Source organism: Porites lutea, chromosome 14, assembly GCF_958299795.1.
Source record: "Porites lutea chromosome 14, jaPorLute2.1, whole genome shotgun sequence".
Taxonomy (NCBI): Eukaryota; Metazoa; Cnidaria; class Anthozoa; order Scleractinia; family Poritidae; genus Porites; species Porites lutea.
Genome location: NC_133214.1, coordinates 15,424,270 through 15,451,662, shown reverse-complemented (window position 1 = coordinate 15,451,662; position 27,393 = coordinate 15,424,270). Strand labels below are relative to the sequence as shown.

The 27,393-nt window shown below is 38.8% G+C and overlaps 2 protein-coding genes and 1 non-coding gene across 4 annotated transcripts in view; 1 reads left to right on the top strand and 2 right to left on the bottom strand.

Annotated features, from left to right (window-relative positions):
- LOC140924507 (uncharacterized) overlaps positions 1-2,368 on the bottom strand; it is a 56,217-nt gene extending 53,849 nt beyond the window's left edge. Inside the window, exons 1-2 of one of the 2 annotated variants that reach the window (XM_073374530.1) lie at positions 2,158-2,368; positions 466-568 (exon numbers count right to left, since the gene is read on the bottom strand). The gene's annotated coding sequence lies outside the window, so the exon portion shown is untranslated. The remainder of the gene's footprint in view (positions 1-465; positions 569-2,157) is intronic. The other variant, XM_073374528.1, reaches the window with a different exon arrangement.
- LOC140923982 (plexin A3-like) lies at positions 385-27,291 on the bottom strand. The gene is made up of 10 exons (XM_073373993.1): positions 27,217-27,291; positions 26,430-26,589; positions 22,985-23,081; positions 14,308-14,419; positions 11,698-11,814; positions 9,578-9,679; positions 7,461-7,554; positions 4,668-4,864; positions 2,158-2,309; positions 385-568 (listed from the first exon to the last, which is right to left on the bottom strand). Exons 1-10 carry the CDS (start codon positions 27,289-27,291, stop codon positions 385-387), a joined length of 1,290 nt encoding a protein of 429 aa, XP_073230094.1.
- Trnav-gac (transfer RNA valine (anticodon GAC)) lies at positions 4,064-4,139 on the top strand. Its single transcript is given in 2 exon segments — positions 4,064-4,099; positions 4,104-4,139. It is a non-coding gene; the product is annotated as a tRNA-Val (tRNA).
- Positions 27,292-27,393: the final 102 nt, after the last annotated feature.

Sequence of the window (27,393 nt, the reverse complement as noted above, 5' to 3'; positions counted from 1 at the left end):
AGCATCCCTGGGGTTCTCTCACCTGTTCTTGAAAACTTTTGCAGCCGTTTCTCCTGACCCAACTGACCGTCCCTGGGTCTCCGAGGATGGCAGTTAACAGTATAGAGAAGGCCTACAACCCCGGTTAGAAAACCATTTATCTACTAAAAAAAAGCCACTTAGAAACAAATTTTGGCGGCCACTGATTTTTTAAACCTTGTCCAAAGTTATACGTTTCTTTAATAACCGATCCAAAGCGTTTCCAATTTGCAAGACTACGAGTAAACTAAACTTTAATGACTCTCCTTTTCAAAACAAATGCACTTGAAGTGACATAATTGAAGAAAAGGGAAAAATTTTTGTTTGCGTCTAAACTTGCGTCCGTCAAAAGTTTTGGAGCAAAAATTAATCAATCGCAAACAAGAAGGACTTAACCACATAATAAGTTGTGTTTCGCCTCACTCGGCATGCAGTTAATAAACTGACCTGGTAATGAAACTGCTTTGCTGACTGTCCCTTGAGGTTATTAACTGTGACAGTAACTGGCCCACTCACAGGACCAGAGCTAGCTGATGTATTACAGAAGACCCTGCCAAAACACACAAACACAAAAATTGATCACGGATGTCAAGCAATGTGAACAGGGTTTTTATTGTAAGCCTACAGCACTTCCTTTTAAAATTCACCATTTTCATCTACACTATAGTGCATCTTGTTTACTCCCCAAAAGTTCGTACAACCATTGTCTTCGATTCCCGTCTTGGGTCGACTATAAAACCCAGAAGAATTGGAAACAATGCTTATGCATATTTTTTTCTTGGGGGGGGGGGGGGGAGGGTTAACAAGGTCCATTACGGTCTATGTGATAATGGTGAATTCATCAACAGATAATAAACTGAAAACTGTTCGGAGTATACTTTCAAGTCCTGATACAGAAAAAAGAAAGGTACTGGCAACACCTTAAAGCCATTACTGACACCTTTTAAGAAATCTGGGCAATATTCTTTCCCCGGTACATTTGAATTCATCTTATGTCACGTGATCTTACGGCAGACGTTGCATTTCTTAAACTTACAGCTCTAATAGAGATGTTTTTTTATGTTACGGTACTGAAAGTAAGGGATATCCACCTACCCCTCCCCTAACCAACATTTTGCCCTAAGTGAGAATTAAGTGTTAACGTTGAGTTAAGGAGGAGTAGGTGGGCAGTTTCCCAGAAACCTAAATTGATGCAAATAAAATACAATCTCGTCAAGAGCTTGACTAAGTTGAAAGCTGAATGTGAAGCATTATTGATTATTAAGAGATCTGCTGAAACTGCAGGTACACTTTTATTTAAAAATACCATATCAGCAATAACAACGATATTGATCATGAATTGCAGAGTTTCTTATTATATTGATCTCCCAGAAATCGTTCAAAAAGTGAAGTTGAATTCACTTTCCTCTTATTAACTGGTGATTGTTATTATTAATATTGTTTAGTGTATCAGTAGTCTCTAGTCATAACTGAGTTGTCATCTTTAATATTGCATTAATGGTCTCTGGTCTTTATGTCAGTTTTAGTTTATTAGCTCTTCAGTCACTTCTAGTTGTATTTATTTCCTGAAAACATGACCCGCCTAGATTAGCATAGCTACCCGCGGGCATCGTAAAATTGTACTTAAATCTTAAAAAACAAATAAAATGTATGTATGGATGGATGGATGCATGTATGTATGTATGTATGTCTTAGTGTATTTAAGTAAACTTAACCTTAAAAAAGCGATCAGCAACTTCAGCAAGGCAGCAACAAACAAAGTGAGTAGTGTTATTTTCCCGCTCTATGTAAGCGTACGTGCGGTTAGCGTGTTTTTCATTTGTTGTTGAGTGAATGCTACACAAACATTACAGACATACACTTTCTGGAGTCTAAACCGAAAACATTAGGGTTTATTTAAGCCCTAGGCATTTCTCTACTTTTTTTCCCCTATATGTACTTTTCAAATTAAAGCCTTATATTAAACGCTTGTTTTCTTAGGTATAATATATAAACAAACTGTAAAATAAGAAAATTGAGAAACGTGAATAAATTGTTGTTGTTATTATCGTGTATTCTCTTATTACCATGTTGAACGAAACAGCTTTTAAATATCGCTTTGGTTTGAATGGGGTATTACAGTTCCCTTGCTTAGCAAACCTTTTTGATGGCTGATATTTGTCAGGATTGGTGACACATGAATAACCCGCCACTGTAACAGTATTGTTGATATCAAAGAATGATTTTCCGAGATCATAACCATAAATTTCAACTTCCGTTCCACCACTTATAGGACCAGCCAGAGGCCAAACCTAAAATAAAATGTCACAGAACATTATATTAAATGATGGGTCCAACCCACAACCCCCAAAGGCCAACAATTTCACAAGCAAACTGTGCGACTGTACATCTCCTGTGGACTGGTTATTGACAGTTCGACACAGCGGTAATTATAACTTGAGTTGAGCTGGTAGACTTAAAGGCTGATTCACTTAGTAAAATCGCATATAAAAACCTCGTGAATTATGATGACACAACCGTCTACCAGAATGATGAATATTGTATTATTTATTATTAGTAAAATCCAACTAGTGATCTATTACCAATGCTGCGTTCTGATTGGTTGAGCTACTACTAGGCTATATGTTATAGCCCACTAGTAACGAAAAGCGCCGGCTTTTTGGCGGCAAAAAAGGATTAAAGTGTAGCTTTAACTAGTTAAAGTTGATTTGTATCGATATTTTAAACCAAATAGTTGGATTTTACTAAAACAATTATTCCTCTCGCCCTCATGGCCTCTGAGTCAACAGCCCATTTGGCCTTCGGCCTCATGGGCTATCGACTCAGAGCCCATTTGGGCTCGAGGAATAATTGTCAAATAGTCACCTCGACTTCGTCTCGGTGACTATTCGCCGATATTCCCGTCGCCTTCGGCGACTAATTGTTAAGTATTCGGTACTCGGTGTTCCCTTTCAGTTATATTTTAGGAATTCTGATGAAATGTCCCGAGTGCACCCTTCGGAACAACCATGGTTTAATGGCTTAAGATTCATTCTGCTACAATTTTTGTCGTATGTCTGAGGTGAGACTAAGACAAAGAATTGTGAATCTATCCCGATAAGGATAGACTCAGCAGTGCGCAACTAGGTCGGGTTTTCAACCGCTATTTTGTAACTTTATAATCGTCATAAAACGCAATACCCAAGAATGGGACAATTTCAAACTATAAGCTAGATAAGTCTACATTTATGGTAAAAATAGTAGATCTGCGGAACAGTTACACTAAAGCGTTCAAAATAGCTCGAGCACATTCGACGTGCCTATGTTTGGCCTGCAAGCAAGCTCTCTGAGGTGCTCTGGGGGCGGGGCGGGAAAAGGAAGGAGAGCTTGCAACAAATTTCGGTGAAAAATTTGCTTCAAATGGTACTGGTATTTTTTGGCACCGAAAACAGGAACGGGATTGAGTTGTACCATTTACAAAATACCGGTAAATTTTTCGCTTTCTCTCGACATGAAGCCTGGCACTGGTAATCCAAACATATGGTGCAGAAAATTTCGGTCGTTTCGGTAAAAAAGGGCAAAAGGTAATACCTTGAAAGGTATTAATTTTTTTTGCGGAAAATTTCTACCGGGATGAATCGTTCCATTTGAATTCTGCCCGTAATTTCCGGGTTTTCCATACAAATGGTAACCGCTCTACGTCTCTGGAATTTGAATATCTGCGTAACGGGGAGCCACGGAGAAATTGGAGGTGGAGTTCAAGCTCTCCTTCCTTTTCCCGCCCGCCGCCAGAGCGCCCCGGAGAGCTTCCTCGCAGGATAGCCCATGTTCTGACAGTCTAACAAAGGTTAAAGTACATCCTTTCTTTCTTTTTACAAGTAACAAGTGTTTTTTTTCTTGAAATGACTAATAATTTTATTTTTCGCATTCATAGTCAAATACCTGCGTAATGCGCAATAATAGAAATGTGATGGTGAATTTATATATCGTCATCCCAGTCCTTGCATGCAGTATGGAGGATGTTTCTCACATGAACCTCTCGTTTAATGGTCATAGCTCCAACGAGTTTCCTGTGGCTCAGTGGTAGAGCATCTGGTTGACCAGTAACCAGGAGGTCATAGGTTCGACTCCTATTAGGAGAACTCGGATTTTTTCTTCCGAGCTGCCTGTGTCACTGACTGAATAGGGACTTTAAGATCCAACGACGCGACCGCAACGAGAACGTCAAAAAATACATTAGGTTTAATAAGCAAAACAACTTTGCATGTGCATCACACTTTTTTGTACATTTCTTTGCCGTTTTTGCACGACTACGACGTGAAAATGCCTAATTTCGCGTTTTATAGAGAACGTAAACAAGCAACGACGAAATTTTATTTCTCTCTCTCAACTTGGATATGGTCCCTTAGAATTCAACTTCATGACGGTTCGCCTACATTTGACAAAGTAAGTGGGTAGGCATAATCGCGATAAAGAATGAAAGAACGCAAATTCACTCTTTAGGCGACGTTCTCGTTGCGGTCGCGTCGTTGGATCTTAAAGTCCCTAATAAACATCTTTCTAATACATACATACATACTTTATTGGCTCGTCCCCACGGGGCTTTTCAGAGTCAATTTTACATTACAAAATTATAAACCAAGTACATGACAATAAGAATATAACAATACCTTGGTAATGATGGGCTTAGTGCGACAAGGTAATGAATAAGGAATCCAAAAGCCTCCTACTTCGTTACAAGCCTCCTGGACCACACACTTGTTTGTGTCTGCTTTGCACCAGCCGCACTTTAGATAAGGTTCGGCAGTCGAGTCATAGTGGCAGATACTACAGTCTGTTCGAGACACCCAGCACTTGTACAGATACGCTACATTCAAAATCCATCAAGATGTCAACCACCTCAAGATAAAATACTGGTCAATATTTTTAGGGAATGCCAAGCGCATCGCCTCTGCGTGTATCTCACCCTTTTTGGGACCGCATAAATTGGATTAGAGAAGGGTTATCCAACGATGGTTAAGCTTTTTTAATCCCTTGGGAGTTGAGGTAACTAGTTTCTATAAAGCTAAAAGAGAGATATGGGGAACTATAAAAACAGGTTGTTGTTACTCAACCAGCGAGACTCCTTGTGGTATTTCCAGCATGTACACGACCACATAGGAGAGACTTGAAAGCTGAGTGCTGGTGTTGTTGCCTTTCTGCTGTTTAATGCAAGCTAAATGCCTGACACGCATTTTTCTTTTTGTAGGAAGATCACCATGCACCTTTTTTATCATAATATCGTTAATCAATTCCATTAACGAGTATAACAAACGTTTTTTTTTCTCGACAACCACGACTATGTTGTTTTCGAATTCCCCATTCAAGTCATATTATAAACAGTTTTTGACAGGGCTACAATATTATCTCGATGGTTATTTTAAACGCGAATGTGATTTAAACGCACTGTCTAGCAGCGAAAATCCATGAGCTGCTTTCGGGGAATAAAAAAATACAAAAAAGGTAATTTCATTTTTTGATTTACGTTGACGAGAGGCAAGTAGCATATTTGAGTACGTGTTCAAGGTATCATGTTGTTCGCGTGGCGCCCAAATGTATTTATAATGAATAGTGCTTCTGATTGGTTGAAGCAAATTTTCCTCGTGGTACGACCAATCAGAAGCACTACACAGATCTGGGTAGTGACACGTCATCAGTACGGAATTTCTGCAGTCGTTTCTTAGACGTCATTCCGCGGGGAAACCAGTGGTGGCGTCGGGAGATGTCGGCTGTTTTCTCAGGTTAACAACAAAAGCCACTACAGGTCTTTACTGTTGGCATTCTTTCTTTACTCAACTTCGCATGCATACCAGTGATAAAGACTGGGATAACCCGGGGGATTCTCAAAAGTTCTGTACGGGGAGGCTCCGCCCAGAGGTCCAACCCCTTACCCTTTTATATACCATTTTTGTCAGAAAAGGCTCCCTTTCGCATTCCTTCTATTAACAAATGGCACCCCTTTCACACACCTAGTTTTAAACTGTGCATCTCTTTTAACTGCTGTAAACGCAATGTCTGTTAAATATGACCAAATCACAAATCAAGAAAGTTTTCTCGTCTTTTCGACAGCCATAAAATGCATCTGTTAGCACTCTTGGGCCTTTTTACCGACAGAAATGACAGTTTTCACCACCCTTTCACATACTTCACAACAAGTGAAATCCCTACCCCTCTCGGGCGGAGCCTCCCCGTATATACCATCATAGCAAGAGACTATAAAGGGGACAGAGAGGCCATCCCCCATATACACCCTTTTCCATAGGTAATTCGTCTCGAGTTATTTTTAGAATCGGGATAAAGTTACCTCGCGCGAGGCGTGGATGTTTCGTGGAAGTTTCGCATGACCAAACGCCGTGCAAAACATGTCGGGCGAGAGGCAATGAAAGCGTAAAAAGATTGAGAGCATTCCTGAATATTGAAGCGAAATGAGTCGGCGCTCACCTGGGAAAAAGGAATCGCTGGACTCTTTAACAACCCGTGAAATCAGTTTAACTCGAAGTTGTCGTAACCTCAGTGCTTTAATAAAATGAGAAATTTCGCCGGTCTATTGAAACCGGTCGTTTGTACAATTTAGGGAGTTTAAGATCCAAGGACGCGGACGACAACTAGAACATCAAAAAAACAATAGGTTTAATTAGCAAAAAAAACAATTTCGCACGTGCAACACACTTTTTTGTTCATTTCTTTCCCGTTTTTGCACGACTACGACGTGAAAATGCCTAATTTCGCGTTTTATGGAGGACGTAAATAAGCATTTTATTTTACTTTCTGAGCTTGAATATGGTCCCTTGAAATTCAGCTTTAGGAGGCTTCGCCTAGAGTTGACAAAGTAGGTGGGTAGGAATAATCGCTATAAAGACTGAAAAAAATAAACATCAAACCAGAAATTGCTCTCTTCAAACTGTAAATTATAAATGATCCTGAGAGAATATTCACTGTGTTAAGGATTTCCCTGCTCTACTGTTAGCTCTATACAAGAGCGGAAGGGCGATTCTTTTTTAATTTCGGTTTCGCTGACACAGCTTTCGCAGAAATCTCGCTGTAGTCGTTTTCGTCGACAAAAGGAATAGCAAAATCGCTCTCCGCGTCTTCCCCCATTTTGTTCTGCGTCATTTCGTGAAGGACGCGTGGCTCTCAGCGTGGGTCATCCACGCGGAACACATTCGCGCTATGTGATTGGCTGTTGTTTAATCCCCCTCGAGATCTGTGGTGTTAAAAATAACTCGAGACGAATTACCTATGGAATAGGGTGTATATGGGGGATGGCCTCTCTGTCCCCTTTATAGTCTCTTGATCATAGAGATTACCCTCCCCGGGGGGATGACCTTTATTGCCGGCAATACTGTTCCCATATGTCTGAGCATCAGCTTCGGTATGTGCTTCCACACTACTCAGCTAACAAATTATAGCATATCATAACAAACCTTCAAAGGTACTGGGTACAAACAGCTGATCCGAGTTCTTGAATGTAATGGTGAGCTTCACAGCTTGTCTCGTCAGGTTTGCATAGTACGAATACTAAATAACAAAGAAGACCCAAATGACAAGTTGACACATTAAACCTCAGTTGTACAGTCGATTCCCTCTTAACGGACACCACAGGTAACCCAGGTTCTGTGAAACTACAGCAGTGCGAAACTAGTAGAATCACAGTGTTTGTATGAGGTAAAAATACGATCCTAACATTTGTAGGAAATGCCGAATAAAAATCAATGAAACTTAATCTGCAGTTAGTTGTTGTTGTCTTCAACGCTCACACAAAGTTTCGTGATAATTTGCAGCAAATACTAAATAAAAGTCAATAAAAACTTACTCTGCAGTTAGTTGTTTTTGTCCTTAATGCTCACACGAAATTTTGTGATAAATTTGCCTGTGTCTAACCTGATACACTGGGGCATTAATATGCCTGTGTCTAACAAATACACTGGGGCATAAATTTGCCATAGTGTCTAACAAAATACACTGGGGCATTAATTTGCCCGTGTCTAACCTGATACACTGGGAAATTAATTTACTTGTGTCTAACAAATACTCTGGGGCACTAGTTTGGCTGTGGCGAACAAATACACCTGTGTCTATTAAACCAATAAACTTGAAAATAATTTACATCTCTCTAACAAATACATTTAAAACAATGGTTACTAAGATAAATTTCAAAAGAAAAATCAACGATAAAAAAGTAACACGACGTTTCGATGACTCCATGTCATCATTATCAAATGCAAAGAAAAATTAGCATGAATTAGTCACCAATTCATGTTAATTTTTCTTCACCAAGTGATATCTATACAGAAAAAGAAAGTGTCAGGAATATGTAAAATTAAATTGAGGCGTGAAAATGGAACAAACTAACAATTAAATAAAAAGTTTCGCCCGGATAATAATAAGCATTTCGAAGATCAAACTCTCAAGCTTCCCTCGGCATTTCTTGAGGACCTTAAAGTTTGTGTTAAGATTCATCCGTTTTAAGTTGTGTTTTTCCAAGAAATGCTTGCCAATAACGGAATGTTTGTGTTCCTCCACACGCTGATGGAGGTGACGGTACGTAGAACCGATATAATTTGCATCGCACAAATCACATTTGAATTCATAAACAACATTCTGGTGGTTCACTAGCGTAGGCATTAATTCCGTTTCTCGTAGATCATCGATGATGTTTTTGCTTGTAAAGATTGGCTGCGAAGGGTAATTGATCTTCCTTCCGAGGTCGCACAACTATCTCCGAAGTTGGTCGGCAGATTTCTGATCCTTCTAGGGCAAGGTAATCCGAAGGGGGCTGTCAGTGGGCGTGTGGTTCAGGTTCAACCACAAATGTATGTCAAAATCGATCGTTACTAAGATAAAGGCGTTTTAAAACTGAAAATTACGGTAATATAGGCAGCGCTGTGCCATTGTTTTAATGAGTTACATTCGGCGTTCAGAAAAACTCGTATTTATTAATGAGAGAAATTTGCGCAAAAACTTGTAGCACCTTCGAAAGGATTGCCTTTTTGTTCTTGTTTCAGCTCTTACGTATACTGTGATTTAGGTAAAAAATTTCACCTAAGCAGCGGGGATCCACATTCCTGAACCGGCCTAAGCTTCTCATGTTACCGCCCATCCTTCAGCAACCTGTGACAGATCTCACCTTCAACTAATCTGTCACATTGCAATGCGGTAAATCGTTTCAACAAAGGAAGGAGATGGAATCAAATAATGCCAATCGAAAAGGGAAGACATGTTTAATATTTAGAACTGCCTTGTCCCCAGTCGCTCGCGATCACTTTTTGGGGAACATTTGGGTTAATTATTTAGGTAAAAGGTGGCGGAAGGAGTGATGGGAGGGGAGAAAAATCGAAGTGACTGGCAAATCCTGAATCCAAGATGGCGGATTTCCCCTTCCTTTTTTTCCTTCTCATCACTTCCCGCTCTCGCTCTGCGCTCGTTCTAATCATCCTCCTCTAGCGCTTCTCACTTGTCTCCAGCTGTCAAGCTTCTCACTCGTGCCGTGCTCTACACTAAGCCTTGGGAAAGTCTATGGAGGTGGCTGTATTAAGAATACCTTTCTGGCAGAACACACTAACTGTGTGTCGCTGACTCGAAGTGCATCTGCTGATTGCATCTTTCCATCAACTGTTACATCGCACTTGTATGAAGCACCAGACTGAAAGAATTAATAAATGAGGTTACTGAGGTTATACATCATTCAGTTACATTGCCGGTAAAGCACAATAACGTTTTCTCGATGGAATGATTTAACACACTCATATTATTATTACTTATCCCAATATTCATGAGAATATTCCAATTACTGTGAAAAAAGGAAAACCGTGAATAGCAGAGACTGGGTCGAGCGACGAGGGAGGTCAGACATGTCAAAGTGAGCTCCGTGTGGCGAGAGGTTTCATTTTCTTTTCAGTATCATTCGAATGAAACTAAGCAACTATGGGGAGAAGTACAAGAAGAAATGAGCTAAGCAGTTCTTCAAGTAGCGAGAATTCACCGAAATATGGAGCAAAACGTAACCTCGCGGATGCTGACGTGGCCACAATGGCGTGCACGGCAGACAACAAGACGACACTAATCCTTCCCTGCTCGAGGTGTGGAACGCTTTGAAGAGAATAGAGAACAACACTAACAATCTAATTAAGGATATAAAAAATCTTAAAAATAATTACAATGAACTGCAAAAATTACTCGAATTCTCTCAGGTCAAGATAGACGAACTAACAAAGAGCAACTCCGACCTGCAAATCAAATGAAGGTAAAAACCCTGGAGAAGAAGAAAGCGGACATGAAGAAAGAAATAGAAGGTAATGCCGTCAAATCTTCAAAGCTAACGAAAGACTCCAGCTCAAAACTAAAAGAAGAAATGGCTACTAATCTGCAAAAAAGGATGAACAAATTATGCTTCTCGAAACGAAACTTGATGATCTTGCATGAGCAGTAAACAAAAAAGTTTAATCTTGAAATTTGTGGAATCCTGAGGACGAAGACGAGAACTTGGAGGACACCGTCAATCATTAAATTATCAGAATGCCTAAATTTAGATCTCACCCAACGATTGTTTTCTGTAAAATATCTGTTCGGACCTTCAGTTGTCAGGGTATTTTCTCCAAGATTTGCAAACTACATCCTTGGGTCTGCATTGACCAACTACAGCGGTAAAGGCGAAATCTTTGTTTACATTTTTTGTCTCATTAGCATATACGCCTTTCATTCTCTGATTAAGATATTAATATAAACTCTCTGAATATTGAAAGAGCACAACAATTTCAGTCATTTGTGATAATTTGAGCCCGATATGAATATTGAAAGAGCACAACAATTTCAGTCATTTGTGATAATTTGAGCCCGATATACCGAATAGTTTCGGAGAAATTATCTCTGAAAAACTCGAAACTTTACAAAGAATGTATTGGCTCATTAAAGTCTTTTTTTATAATTTTTATTTTATTTTATTTTTTTTCATTTTCGGTTTTCTCCCAAGGCTATTAATCTTTTTTAAATATATCTATTGTTAATCACATTAGATAATTACATTTACAATACTACATTAACGTTTTTGCCACCCAGCCATTTCGCAGTATTCGATGGCTGCTATTTCCTTTGTTATTGCTTGCAAAGAGCACAAATTGCTCATAATAACCAACTCTTTAATTTGAGCATGGGTTAACACGTATGCTAATGAGCAAAAATGTAAACAATGACGTTAGCAAAGATTCTTTTATTATCAGGAGTCGATGGTATGTTAATTAGCTTCCCTTAACGGTGGTCAATTCACTTTGATGCCTAACACACCCAAAGAGAACCGGACTAAGACTCTAATAGAGAGGAGAAGTCATTACGTCACGTTGCCATGGTAGCAAAATTTCTGGATCTAAACAAACCGTGGTCCTGCAGATATGGCTGAAAAAAAAAACGAAAAAATTGACACTTATGACTTTACTGTGCATGATTGCACTCGGGAACAAATTAAAACGGTAGCCCATACTTTTCTTCCATCGTTCGATAATGCAAATGGCCGTTCCTGTCCAGAAACATTGTTGAGATCCAGAAATCTTGCTATTATGATAACGTGACGTCATACTTCTCCTCTCTATTGACATGGAAGTGAAACATTGGTATTTGCTTCACAGAGCTAAACAACTTTTTCGTGAAAACAAAATACTTCCAAAATACCTTTGACGGAGGTAGATCATATGCCGGGAGACTGATGTTGGTTTTTATTCCAACTGGGATATATAATGTAGTATTACTCTTCAATCTTGGACAGCCTTTAGAACCAGCAGTGCGATCCTATCGACATTAAAAATCACAATCAATCACTTGTAACACTAGGACAATAACATATACATATATTATAAAAAATCAATTCCCTTTCCTACAGTAACTTGCGTGTAAAAAAGTTCTTACTGTTCAGAGAGAAATGTGTCTTGCAGAAACAAGGAAAATTTCAGTGTCCTTCACTGGACTTCAAGATGCCACGACGTCGACGACAACGAGAACATCAAAACAACAACTCTGCACGTGCATCACGACACCACCTCACCACCACATTTCTATTGTTTTCCCTTCACCACCACCACACTTCTATTGTTTTCCCTCCACCACCATCACATTTCTATTGTTTACACTCCTCCTATTGTTTTCCTACCAGACAGGCCAACACAGGCCAACCTCAGGCCAGAAAGGTCAAACTCAAATAACCTTTCTAGTAGGAAAACAAAAGGAGGAGTGAAAACAATAGAAATGTGGTGGTGGAGGGAAAACAATAGAAATGTGGTGGCGGTGGTGGTGGTGGAGGAGGAGGGAAAACAATAGAAATGTGGTGGTGATGGAGGGAAACAATAGAAATATGGTGGTGGTGGTGGTGGTGGAGGAGGGAAAGAATGTGGTGGTGGTTGCATATAGTTTCACTATTCACCAAGCTGTGTTGAAAAAAAGTTGAGTCTAGGGTCGATGTGGGATCAATGTGGGGTCGATGTGGGGTCAATGTGGGGTCGATGTAGGGTCGATAGGAGGTCGATGTATTTGTAGATGGAAAAATATATAGAATAAAGGAGGAGGTTGAGGTGGAGGAGGGAAAATAATGAAATTGTGGAGGAGGAGGGAAATCAAGATTGAGGGGGGAAAATAATAAAAATTGTGAAGGAGGAGGAAAAAAGATGAGGAGGAGGCGGGGAAAGATTAATATTGTGGAGAGGGAGGGAATTCAAGAATAAGGGAAAATAATAAAATTGTAGAGGAGGGAATAACAACATTGAGGAGGGAAAATAATAAAAATTGTGGAGGAGGAGGATAAAAAAAAATAAGGAGGAGGGGGGGAAAGATTAATTTTGTGGAGAGGGAGGGAATTAGAGAATGAGGAGGGAAAATAATAAAATTGTGGAGGAGGGAAAAAAACATTGAGGAGGGAAAATAATAAAATTATGAAGGGGGGAATAAAAACGTTGAGGAGGGAAAATGATAAAATTGTGGAGGAGGAGGAGGAGGGAAATAAAAATGAAAAGGGAGAGGGGTAAGTAGAACATTTTGCGCAGTGTAAAAAATAGGATGGCTTGCCTTCTTTGACTATTATAATAATCTTTAATCTAATGTTTTCGCAATTATTTTAATAAAGGGTCATAAAGTTGATTTCTTGTGTCTTAAGAAACGTGTCTAGATTTATTGCTAGCAATTATTAGTCGCGTGTTTCAATTGATCCTTGTTAAGTTATTAATTGTTTTTTTTTGGTGTGTGTTTTTATAATAATCAAGAGAGGATAAAGGGGACAGAGAAGGCATCCCCCATACACACCCTATTCCATAGGTAATTCGTCTCGAGTTATTTTTAGAATCGGGATAAAGTTACCTCGCGCGCTGCGCGGATGTTTATTGGAGGTTTCGCATGACTAAACGACATGCAAAACATGTCGGACGAAAGGCAATGAAAGCGTAAAGAGATCGAGAGCATTTCTGAATATTGAAGCGAAATGAGTCGGCGCTCACCTGGGAAAAGGGAATCGCTCCACTCTTTGACAACCCGTGAAATCAAAAGAGGCGTGGCACTATAATCACGTGACATTTACTCCGATCGCCAAAAATGTTTTGCTATATTGTAGATTGATCTATATGTTATCCATGCTATATGTTAGACTTACGTTCAAAGTAAAGGTGGGAATACCAGAGAGCTTCAAAGTAGGATGGTGCCCTCACAAAATAACTGGGTCGAGTCACCTTAATAGACGGTCCGAAAACCGGGCTCAAGTTACTTAACTGTACCGAATTAGTATGCAGGAAGACAGTTATTAGATGGAGAAACGCAGTTTTACCTAGCTAGCTAGACACTGACTACGCACTTAATTAGTATGGAGGAACGCATTTTTCCCTAGGTTATAACAATGGGTGACGTCATGGACTCGACCCTTATGCATCATAATAAAGGAAACGTACACGGAACGCAAAGGGAACGCACCAAAGGGGCTTAATTTTGCTGAAGAATGACTACTTACAGTCAGATATATCGCTTAATTTCACAAACCACAAAGCAATGACCAGAATCGGAAGCGAAGGTTGAGCAAATCAACCGTCACATGACGTTATTAGCCAATTCTTTGTCTAATGATCCTTTAGTCGTTCCCAGTCTCTGGTACATTTCTGCGGGGGAGAAAGGCAGTTTTTGGACGGCCAAAAATCAAAACCTTTTTTTGAGAATTGTTAATTAAACTAATCTTACAAAAATCAGTCTGAAGTAAAATTCGTGTCATATACAGTTTAATAGAGCTTCGATTGAATCTGTCTTGTTATGCACCTGTATGGGCAGGATAAACTCTCCTGGACACTCAGCATTTACATCATCAGTACATAATCCACGGTAAGTACACCAATTACATCTGTAACCACCTTCCGCACAATTCTGACATCTAAAAACAGAATAATATAGTGCACCTTTATTAGCAGTTTGAATATGCAAGGGCTGTCACAAGGCTCTGAAGGTGGAAGTTATAGATTATTATAGCTCTTTCGTCTGTTTTCGTTCAGCAAAACCAGCCTGAGCGTACATGGCGACTTCAAACAACATGGAAAACATTCACACATGCTTTGTAAATAGCGACCAAGGGGATCGTTGTCTTTAACAGTTTAGCTATTGTAATTGCATCAAATATCCAACTTCAGAACAATCTCAGCGGTACCACTATGAACAGTGTTTAAATCTGCTTAAATTCTATTTGTTAACATCATCAGCGGTTATTTTAGTTATCGAGCAGCGTAAATTCTGCGACCCTTGATGAGTTTTGATTTTTTTCATTCATTTGTAGAACAGCACGCTTATGCACCTATCAATGTAAAGCCGGCGAGGGGAGGGGGGGGGGGAAGACAGGGCATGGGTTGGGGATTTGATTGTCTTTGTTGGCCCTGGAGTAGGGCATTTGACCAATCTTGTTCGCCCGGGGGAGGGGATGTTTGAATCTTTCTTCGCCCGACGTGGGACCGACGTGGGGATGGATTTGACTGCCGACTCGGACGAAAGAGACTGAGACCGAACATATGTTTCCCCACTTCCACGCTTCACGCACGCGACGTACGGCCTGGAAAGATCTGGAAATCATGGAAGCCGACGAGAACAAGCCAAAGGTGAGTGGATTTTACTGTATTGATCAATTGAACCTTTTAAGATACTGTGGTATCAAAGTAAACGGAAGTAAACAGAACCCAAGTCAATTTTTGCAAGTACAATTGATCAGTGGCTGGCTGACATTCGCTACAATCACCGTATAAAGCTTATAAAACTGACTTTCCTTGTACCCTTTACTAAGAACGGTATATTCAAACTTACAAAATGTGGACTTTCTCCTAAAGGTTTCTGTATTCTATGCAGTGTACAGTAAAAACCCACGAGTAAAAACCTGAAAATTAAGAACCTGTTAGCCTAAAATTTGCCATTTATACCCCCAATAAACAAGAACCTGTTTAGCCTAGAAAATGAAAAACAGGTTCTTATTTTTTAAAATCATATTAGTGAAATGCAGCTGCAAAGCTGTGCAAGAACCCTGTTTGTAGAATTAGGAACTTAGCATTGCTGTGCAAATAAAACTGCAAGAGGTTAATATTGTTGTATTGCATTTTGAAATTAAAAAATAGGCTGATTACCATCTTGCTTTGTAGCTTGTTCTTTTTTAATTTTTTTTTTTTACAGAAATAAGAACCTATTTAAGAACCTATATAGCCTAAAATTGTGTTAACTACCATTTAAATAAGAACCTGTTTAGGCTAACTCCAGAAAATGTAGGTTCTTACTCGCAGGTCTTTACTGTATTAAAACACGGATTGAATGGTTAAAACATAATTGCAGCTTTAACAGGAACATGTATCTTTGGTGATGCATTAACGTTTATAAATAAAGATTGCAGAGTTATATTTGGAGATATTTTTATTGTGCCTTTCTTGGGTCTAGCCTTGGGATGGACAGCAACGTGCAGCCCGGGGTGGGGAAGTTTGGTTGCAATTGACTGGAATGATTTGCCCGTGGGCAGGGAATTTGACGGCAAATTTTTGAAACATAGGCACGTTAAACGTGCATAAGCTATTTTGAATGCTTCAGTGTAACATTACCGAAAGAGTGATGAATCTACCTTTTTCGTCTTAAATGTAGACTGGGTTTTTGTGCGAAATTGGGTATTGCCGTAAATAAATGAAAACGCGAAACGCTCAGCTGCGTCGATCCTCATGCCATATATTCACTTTCCTCCGTCTTTCCCTGTTAAATTTGGTGCAAGTTAAACAAATTGTTAAAGTAAAATAAATATCTACTGACCAAACGTTGATTAGAAGGAAAACTCTAAGGTTTCCTCGGACTTTCTTACGCCAAAACGTGATTCATCGAATTCGAGTAGTTAAGAAATACCAGGATTTTTATCATTGTGGTAGATGGTTGCATCATCACAATTCACGAGGTTTTCACGTGCGATTCTACTCAGTGAAACAGTCTTTAACTCCAACAACTTATTTCTTCATGTTTTAAAAGCTATTGCTTCTTAAAAGACAAGAGCCTTTTTTAAGGCATTGGTTACAAAACGAAACAGGTCTTCATACGTTCAAGTTACTATTATTATTGGGAAAAGCCAATCTGCATGAGATGTACAGTCACAGAACTGGCACGTGAAAGTGTTGAACTTTGCCCCCTTTCGTTGTTCGTACGTGAGGGAATTCGAGCTATCACACAGTAATCTAGTAAACAGAATTATAAAAATAACTCATGCACACAATTTGCACTTTAAGATGTTGGTCTTTGGCCCTTTTACAATTCGTACGTAAAAAAAAACGCAAATTGTTTGCTATAAAATTTTCTCAAACGATTTTAAGAAATCACTTCGGGCTTCATTACAATATCTGCAATTAAATTATGTTTCATGCAACGTCAAGGTTGATAGCCTAACATTTATTAACTTCCAAGAAAATTATGGGCGTCGATAAAACCCGGAACATGGAACATCACGGAACATTCCGGAACATTCCGGAACATCCCGGAACATGAAAAAATTAAAATATTTTTTTTCATGAAAAAATAATTAATTAATTAAATAATTATAGTAATAATAATAATAATAATAATAATAATAATAAAAAGAACAATAGATAGAAAACAATTTCTTGCAAAAATTTATAATAACAAAATAAATAACATAACATAACATAAAAACGTAAAATAAAGAAACAAACAATGAAAGAAAGAAAAAGAAACTGGTATCACCTGCGAGTATGAAAAAACAATATTTTCTCACAATGAATTTTTTGTGCGAGTGAGGGTCCATTCAAATGACAGTAATGAGTGAAGGCTTGCTTCAAAAATTCAAAATATATTAAAATGGGTCGCGAGGAGTGGGTTTTCAAGCTTTCCTCACACAGCCACCTCTTGTAAATGTTTGCCATGCGGTTTAACGGTTATCCATTTACGGCTTTGCGACCGTAAGAAGAACTTAGGGGCTCGTCGCTTTGGACTTGGATAATTAAATTAAAGTTTCACGTTGCAGTGGCAGTGGTAGCGCAGCGATAGTTTCTAACTGTTATCAATTAGCCTGAATTTTAGCCGTCTCCCGCAAACTCCATCCTCTTGCGACGCGAGGAGACGTCTGAAATATCATGCTGACTTTAAACAGTATAGAAACTACTACGAATGTGAGTATTGTCCACTAAAATCCAAAGACAGGAGCCCCTATACTCTTCTTAAGTTCACAGAGTCGCCCAGTCTGTAAGTAATTCATGTCAACCTCAAGTGAAGCAAAGCACCCCAAGTAAGCAAATGTCGGTTAATATATATAAGGAGGCTATATCTCGGCTTGAAATGAGCTACTTACCGACTTGGCTTGACATGAAATACTGCACCGACATTTCAGACCATTGCAGAACCGCAAATAGTTAACCGCTAAATGATTAACTTATAGCAAACAATTACAAGAGGTGGCTGTGTGAGGAAAGCTTGAAAACCCCCCTCCTCGCGACCCATTTTAATATATTTTGAATTTAGAAGCAAGCCTTCACTCATTACTGTCATTTGCATGAACCCTCACTCGCCCAACAAATTTTAATTTGTTGCGACAAAATATTGTTTTCTCATACTCAGAGAGGATACCAGTTTCTTTTTCTTGATTATTTCATTATTTTTCGGTTTTTTTTTTGTTATTTTACGTTATTATTAATTTTTACAAAAATTATTTTATTATTATTATTATTATTATTTTATTATATATATATATTTTTTTCATGAAAATTATTTTTATTTTTTTTCATGCATGTTCCGGAATGTTCCGGCATGTTCCGGAATGTTCCGGAATGTTCCATGTTCCGGGTTTTATCGACGCCCGAAAATTATCAAACTGCCGAAATATATTTCTGCTCATATCATGTTACTCCACTCAGTAAAACAGTATCTTATTATTGTGTCAACTAACTTCTTCCAATTTTATTCCCTAACGCTACTGTTTCTACTTAAGTTACGCATCTTTACTAAATAATAAAATACGTTTCAATAACTATAATGCTTAGCATGCAAGAAGGATGTATCATGTCGTTCACTTATTATTCTTTTTTATTGTTGTTGTTTTGCCGGAAAGAAAAAGGTCCGTTGAACTTTGTAAGCGAGAGAATAATATTTTTAAAGCTTGTTTACAGGATTAACAATACTCGGTACAGCTTTCAAAAAAATAAGCTGTCCTTCAAACTTGTAAGACCACATTTTATAGGCCGCATACTTTCGAATTAAAGTCCATATCTAAATATCAATTATTGCTTCACTGGAAGAGCTTTGAAAATATACGATCTTTCAGTACTCTACCTTGAAGCTGGTGAAACACAACTCATAAATACGTGCGTCAGTACCGTTAGCGGTAGCCGAATTCGGTCAGAAATGTCTTGAAGTAGCATCCACACTAAAATATGAACCCTTAAACAGCTGCATCACTGTACACAGCGTTCGAATCATGAAGATATTTAATGTAATGTTTGCAAACACCTGTAGCCGTAATAAGAGACGAAAAAATTGCGAAGAATCAAGATGGAGGTCTCAAAGTGCCCTTGTTCGACCTTGTTCAAAGGCATTAACAATAGATTCGAGTTCCGCCCATAGTGGACAGGTTTTAAAGCTACTGAATAAACTAAATAAGTCTAAAGGGACTGGTCTCGATATCAGGTCGACTTATTCGTGAATGTGCTGACCTCATTTCACCATATATCTCAATTATTTTTACTTGCTGTTCAACTACCGGCACATTCCCTGATGACTGAAAATTAGCCAAAGTTACGCTTATATTCAAGCAGGGCGATAGAAGTGATATGAACAATTATCGCCCAATTTCTTTGATCTCAGCAATAGCAAAAGTCTTCGAAAGAATAGTTTAATAATCAGCTTTCTTCCTATTTATCCGAAAATAATATTTTGTCAAAATATCAGTCTGATTTTCGATCCTTTCACTCAACTGTGACCGCTTTGCTCGAAGCCACTGATAATTGGGCCTTTAACATAGATCGTGGCTATGTTAATGCTGTTGTCTTTTTAGATCTAAAAAAGGCATTTGACACAGTCGATCACTCTATTCTGTTATCCAAACTATATTTATATGGAGTCAAAGGAATTGCCTACGAATTGCTTTCTTCTTACTTAGAAAATCGTACGGAAAAATGTTCTGTCAATGGTGTCCTTTCTAAAAGCTGCACTTTTACTTGTGGGATTCCCCAGGGGACAATACTGGGGCCTTTGCTGTTTCTCTTATACATTAATGACTTACTTAATTGTTTATCTAACTCGCAACCAAGAATGTACGCGGATGATACTCACCTAACATATGCTGACAATGACATCTGCTCCCTTGAGGCTTCTTTAAATCAGGACTTATTAAATATAAACAATTGGCTCATTGCCAATAAATTGACTCTCAATATGACAAAAACTGAATTTATGTTAATCGGATCAAGACAAAAATTGAATAGTCTATCCGTTCTCCCAGACTTAGAAATTAATGGTACACAATTAAACAGAGTCGATTTTACCAAGTCTCTTGGTGTATTAATTGATGAAAATCTAACATGGAGTAATCATATCAACGCTATATCTAAGAATTAGGCTGGGATAATTTAGAAACTCGACGTCAAAAACTAAAGGCTGAGATGGTCTATAAGTCCTTAAACGGCCTCGCACCGAATTATTTGTCCTCGAAATTCATTCAACGGAGTGATGTGATTACTTCTTACAATTTGCGCGATTCTGATAACAAGCTTGCAATACCATTGCCACGTACTAACTATTACAAAAATAGCTTTGCCTATAGTGGTGCAGTCCTCTGGAACAGTCTACCCTAAGCTGCTAGGCAAGCAACATCTCTGACTAATTTCCGACGATTCTCAATTAATTCCGATACGGCATTCATGTAAAACAGGCTTTAATTTAGTTTACTTTTCTTTAATAGTTAGCAATATTTTAAATTATAGAAGATTAATTTGTATACATAGTTTCGTATTTAAGTTGTAGCTTTATATTAAATTGTTAATGCCTCATGTATTTACCGTGTTTTTAAATAAAGATGATGATGACGATGATGATGATAGCAATGTCATGTTTAAGTAGATGTCAAGATCTCATTGGTTCTTAAGCATCAACTCATAGTACCTTCAACCTTATTGGCTCTTGCAACAAACATCCGAACATACAAAGATACAAAGATACAAAACCACAAAGATACATACGCTCACACCACTGACATATGAGCTATTTTTTTCAAAATAGCTCAAAAATGTCAAATCCCCACCCCATGCCCTGCCCCCACCCCCTCCCCCTCCCCCCCCGCCAGCTTAACATTGATAGGTACATTATAAAAACGTGGCAGTTTTGATAAACGTGTGACATGAAAATAAATGAATAAGGATTTGGAGGTAGCACATCCACTCAGTGGTTCCTCGTGTACCTGATTCCTGGTCGAATTGGAATTTGGAAATGTTTGTATTTGAGGAGAGGGGAAAACCGCAGTACCCAGAGAAAATTTTCTCGGATGAAAAAGGCCAACCAACAACAAACTCAACTTAAATATGGCGTCAACGCCGGGATTCGAACCCGGGCCACATTGGTGGAAGGCGAGTGCTCTCACCACTGCGTCACCCAGGCTCCCGAAAAGCGGAAGACTTTTGTCTCTTCCAGTTCATCTTTACAAAAGACAGTTTAAACTGTGCAGCCTAGTGGTCACAAATTTTTCCTATCTCAAACTCAGATTAAAAAAACCACTTAGCTGCCGCAGTTTTGTTGAACGTCATACTACCCAGTATGTTGTAACAGTCTGACAGAAATAGGTAATTGTTAGCGATTCGTCAGTCTTGGTAAACCGAAGGTAACACAACCTTGTACCTTATTATAGGAAATTGACGCTTCACGAAATTAACGTGAATTTCAAAAATTCGCCTTATTTTTGATAAAGGCTAACTTCTGCGACCTTAGTTTCCATTCTTTTGGCCCCAAATTCTTGATACACTTCTGCCATTCTTGACAACAAAGAAAAGAGAAATATTTTATCAGGGTGGGATCCGCTAATAACAGTGAAACTAGGAGGAACCATCCACGTGGCCAGATTTCCTAGCTTGACCCCCTTCGTACGGTGGCCCATAGAGGACACGCTACCTACATTTTTATATCGCGCGATAAAAACACAGTTTATCGCGCGATAATTTATCGCGCGATAAATTGAGAATTATCGCGCGATAAATCCAAATTATCGCGAGATAAATTCAAATTATCGCGCGATAAATTGAGAATTATCGCGCGATAATTTGGATTTATCGCGCGATAATTTTCAATTTATCGCGCGATAACTTGGATTTATCGCGCGATATTTTTGATTTATCGCGCGATAATTTGGATTTATCGCGCGATATTTTCGATTTATCGCGCGATAATTCTCAATTTTATCGCGCGATAATTTGGATTTATCGCGCGATAATTTTCAATTTATCGCGCGATAACTTGGATTTATCGCGCGATATTTTTGATTTATCGCGCGATAATTTGGATTTATCGCGCGATATTTTCGATTTATCGCGCGATAATTCTCAATTTTATCGCGCGATAATTTGGATTTATCGCGCGATAATTTGAATTTATCGCGCGATAATTCTCAATTTATCGCGCGATAAATTATCGCGCGATATAAAAATGTAAGTAGCGTGTCCTCTATGGGCCACCGTACCTTCGTAAGTTTAGGGCGTTTAGGAAAAGAACCACAAACAAAGCTTCAATTTCGGATTATGCGTTTAACTTTGTTCCTGTTTCTCAACGTGTTTGGTTTCTTGGTGAAAGTCGCGTTAACTTCCTTCATTTTGATATGTCACTCTTTCTTTCGTGTTAATTTCCTTTATTCGAAAGTCGTTTTCCACTTAATTTGCGTTAATTTCCAACACCCTAATTTTATGGAGTGTTAAGACGTAATCCATAAGGAAATTGAGTACGTAATTTCAATATTCAGTGGACAAGAACCTTGTACCAGAACAATATAAAACAATATCGCATTGTTTTTTACATTTGTCAACGGCTGTAGATATAATTAATTACCTGTAATAACACCAAAGACTATTTCCTGAGAAAACAAATATCAAGTTTCACAAGAATTGTGAAAACACAGGTAAAATTCTGAAAATTTCATGTGTAAGGTGTCATTTTGTGAAATTTGACATTTATTTTCTCGGGCTCTCATGAGAAATTTCTTTGGTGTTATTACAGATAACTAATTACATTTATAGCTCTTGAAAAATGTAAAAAAGAATGCGATATTGTTTAAATTATTCTTCTACAAGGTTTTTGTCCACTGAAATTAAAATTACTTAATTTCCTGATGTATTCCGCCTTAATTTTCTATAATAAGGTAGGGAAAATATCCTCACTTGAAGGTTAAATTGTACAATAAAGATTGAAAACATTAGAACAACAATGGAATTGAGGTATTTTTCAGACTCACCCTTTAACAGCAGAACAACTATAAAATCCTACTACTTTGCTCACAAACACCTTTTTTGACTCAGTGGAATACAGAGCAAGATCAACAAAAACATCCCCTAAAAATACATCAATCATTTAACTTTATGAGTGCCACTTACATTCCCATAGCCTGCGAAAACAGCCTACTCTCTTCGCTACTCGCCTCTAGGACCGCTAGGGACGTTTCGCCAGGAGAGAGCCAATAATTCCATACCGATGACGTAAATCAATGGTTTCATAATTACAAGTAATCCGGTAGTATTGGTCTTCCCAGGGATGGGGGGGGGGGGTGTGGGAAGGGGGAGACGAGGTCTGGGACCGAGAAACGATGTTCTCACAACTTGCAAAGCGGTCACCCTGCTTGGTGGTCAGCGGGTAATTGGTGTTTTTCCCACAGTAATTATTTTGATAGAAGCGAGAAGCGAACCGGCAGAGGAAATGATTAAAAAATTGAAAAAGTACTATCATGCATCTTTGTTTTTATTGCATATCATATTTTTCTTTTGGTACTGAATTCGCGGGGGAAAATAAACCGCAGCCGTGTTAGATCTTAACCAACAACAACACGCTCGATCGATTTATAGGTTACATCGTTTTTGCCGAGCGAGGACATCAAGAGATTATAGAAGTTACGGTGCTGATAAAAATTGTTATAGAAAGTGTCAAATTTATCGGAAGGAAGTATATTCAAGAGAGCCTTATAAATATGAGCTTACAGCTGTACATATCATACCTGATTAAACATATAGTCACACCTCATCACGTTTCACTTCGTCTATTACGATCAGTCAACACCTTGAATTCAAACTTAAAATTCAAAACCATCCTCATAAACAAATCACAACTACTACTGAAAGGTCTGCACCTTGAAGCGACCTGAAGTTTGACTTGAGCTTCATGTCGTAAATTGCCCAAAAACAGACTTGCAAGAAAACAAAAAACAAAAACAAAAAAAGTAAATCGTTCCCTAAAGTGATGCGTGTACAATGCGACTAGATATTTATAGTCGCCTTCTTTTCCCACGATATTGCATTTCAAAGCAGCTTTGCTGAAGTATTAATGTTGATGAACAAACATAAATAAAAGAACGCTAAATTCATATTTCGGAAAGTTTTATTGGAATTTCGATACGTTTATCTTAACAAGCCATTCGGGGTTCACTTATCGCCTCGTGAAGTAGTCCACAGAAATATTTAATCAGCTGTCAAGCATATGCAAACTTCAAGTCTCAAATATGTGATTGGGAACGTTTAACGGTATTTTCTCAGCAACTACCACAAGAGCCTTGGATACCTGAAAATTCTTCAAGGCCGTTAACTGAATTTCTTCAGTTCTAATAGCTAAGCAGTATAAGAGTTTCGCGATGAAGTAGATATAAGAGAAGTAAAAAGTTTTGGTTGGATCAAAGAGCATGCGCTCTGAGGCCCAAATAGCCAGATTTTGGCTACTCCGGCGCAGAGTTTCCCAGAGCTTACGCGCGCATTCCCAAACCCGTAAGCACTGGGATTGAGAATGCGTTAATCTATGGTTTTTGACGTAATGCGCATGATCAGTACACAAATCCGCTGGCAAGACCCTTGCTGATCGCCTTGCAAGTTGTGAGAACATCGTTTGGATTTCATTTAAGAGAATGTATGGGAAGTAGCTTCCCCCCCTCTCCCCCCGGCTCCCCCCAAATGAAAATTTATCGATTTTATGTTTCTCCTCGTCGATTATGGCAAAGTTTTGTGTCGTTCTGTGGACAAGCTCCAGCAAAATTCGAATACTTCTTCTAAAGAAGAATATATTCCACGAATATTGACTGTTTTGTAATAGATTCATCGCGTTTACTTTTTACCTTTGTGACCGTTAGTCTTTTGTCTGTTGTTAGTAAACAATACATAAATGTAGCTAGAACAACATAACCGCCACGTCAATAAATCAGAGCTCCTGACCAGACTCTGGACAGATTTTATGTCATCAGTGGTTCAATGTTTCATTTATTTCACATTATATACAGAGGATAACATAGAAAGAAAAATATAATTACTATAGATGATAACAAAAATAAAATAATTACAGTACGGGTTATAAAATGTGAGTGGTGGTCAAAGTAGCGAAAGCTTTCTAGTTGACCACCACCTACTTTTGAATAAAACGGTATGGAATTGCAGAGGTGCAGACGTCCCTCCTGGCGAGACGTCACTGGCGGCGAGAAGTGAGGAGAGATGGCTGTTTCCGTAGCCTATCATTAGGGACCTTACGTTCCGACAACGGCGACGTCCATGAAAACGTCACTGAAAAATAGTTTTCGCATCCATTCACTATTTTTCGCGATTATTCCAAGGGTTTCAGTTACTTAAAAGAAGAGAATTTAGTTTGTAGCTGAAGAGAGGGGACCGCACCCAAGTTCTGACAGAGATGGAAGAATTTATCGCCTTGCAGTTCCCGTTCCCGTTCCCTAGTAAACTAAAAATTTGGTCATTTCACGTCGTAGTTGTGCAGGGACTGCAAAGAAATATACAAAAACGCGCGATGCACGTGCAAAGTTGTTGTTTTGCTCATAAAACCTATTGCTTTTTTGACGTTCCTGTTGCCATCGCCGTCGTAGTTTCGTAAGGTCCCTATTCCCACAAGGGGAGGAAGTTTGCTACTTCCTAGTCAGTGTCTAATAACAAGGTAATCGTTAAAAAAAAAAGAGAATGGATGAAAGGCTTGAGAAAGCAAACGTATAATAAACAGTGTGCGCATTATGAAAGAAAAAAATGGGTTTTATCCAACCGATCAAAAAATGGCAAATCCAGGAACTTTCCGCAGGGGTTCCCTATTTATAGTAATAATCCCAACCTTTCCTCACTGTTGCACAAGGAGCATTAGTATGTACCACACTTTCATTTCTGCAACACTTATACGTTGGTTAATTACTGAAAATGTTCAGTGGCATGATTTATTTTAAGTTCCTTTTTATTGGGGCAAGGGGGAAGGAACCCCCTAAACCCTTCCGGTAGAAGGCAGATATGATTGCCGGTTACTTATCGGAAGTCAAGGGGGAAATTCCCAGTAATGGCCTGTACGGCGAGGCTCTGCCCAAAGGGGGGAACTTTTTCAGGCTTCAGGTATATAAAAGGTAGGGATTCAACTTAAATGAAGCATAAAAAAGGTAGCGGAATCTGTGTCATTTCGGTCTGGAAAAGGCCCAAAAGGGCTAACAGATGCAGTTTACGGCTGCGAAAAACTGAGTGGAAAAAAATTTCTGGTTGTGTTTAAAACAGTGCATTTACAGCAGTTAAAAGGGATGCATAATTCTAAAGTAGGTAACGTGAAGGGAGTATCATTTGATATTAGAAGGTATATAAAAGGGGTAACTTTTTTGTCATGGTATATGAAAGGGTAAACGGTTGGTCCTCGGCATGTAGTACCCCTTCCCAGGTCAGAAGCGCCTATACCTGTCTCACTTGTGATCTTTGGTAGCTGATTACTTAATGGAGTCCTACAGGCCAGTTTGCCACCAGGTAATGTAGAAGTTGGTCGTTCCTTCCCATTAATATAGCATTTATAGCTGTTATTTCCTTCCGAAGGAGGCAGGTTGGTTACCTTTACTATTAACTGTAAAAAAAGGTAACAGACACTGTTAAAATAAGATGCCTGAAAATAATGTAGTTTGCCACAAATTGTCTTTCTAAATGCAGCTAACAAGTATATTTAACACAAGTTCCGAGGCCACAAGTTGTCAAATTCTCATTTGCTTACGAAATCAATCTACACTATATTAATAAGGTGGACATAAAAGAAAGTTGTATTTGTTATAAGCCATTTCGAGCGGACGCTGGAAAGCGCAGAAACTATGCTGGTCCCTGTCGATTGTTGTAGCCCGGCCACATACATCACAGAAATCTTTACAGGTGTTTTATGTGGAGAATAGGCCATTTCCAAGTTCCCCCGGGCCCCTTTTTTTAAAACGAGGGTAGGTGTTCAGCCTTTGATATGAAAATCATTTTTCATTCACATGCAAATAATACTCATTTTCACAAGAAAGGTTGTGCACGTAGCCTCATTTTGAAAGTGAGGGTTTTTGGAGCTCGGAAGTGGCCTATTAAAAAGCGAGAGTGTTTCCGAGTAGTAGCGGCCCCTTCGCGCTGAGAGCACCAAACACCGAGCCGCACATCACATGACATCAACCATGCGTTCTACATTGAGAGGTCATCCAAGATTATATGAGCAGCATAAGCATACATGCCAACTCTCCCGGATACGGCACAAATCTCCCGCTCTCCCGTACGGGTCACCATATCTCCCGGATAAAATCATCTTTGGAGCTTGGCTGTGCCTTAGCTTGAGATCTAGTCCATTTTTAGCTCAAAACTTGAATTTCTCTCATTCGCAGTACGGTTTCTGGGGCATTTTTGCACG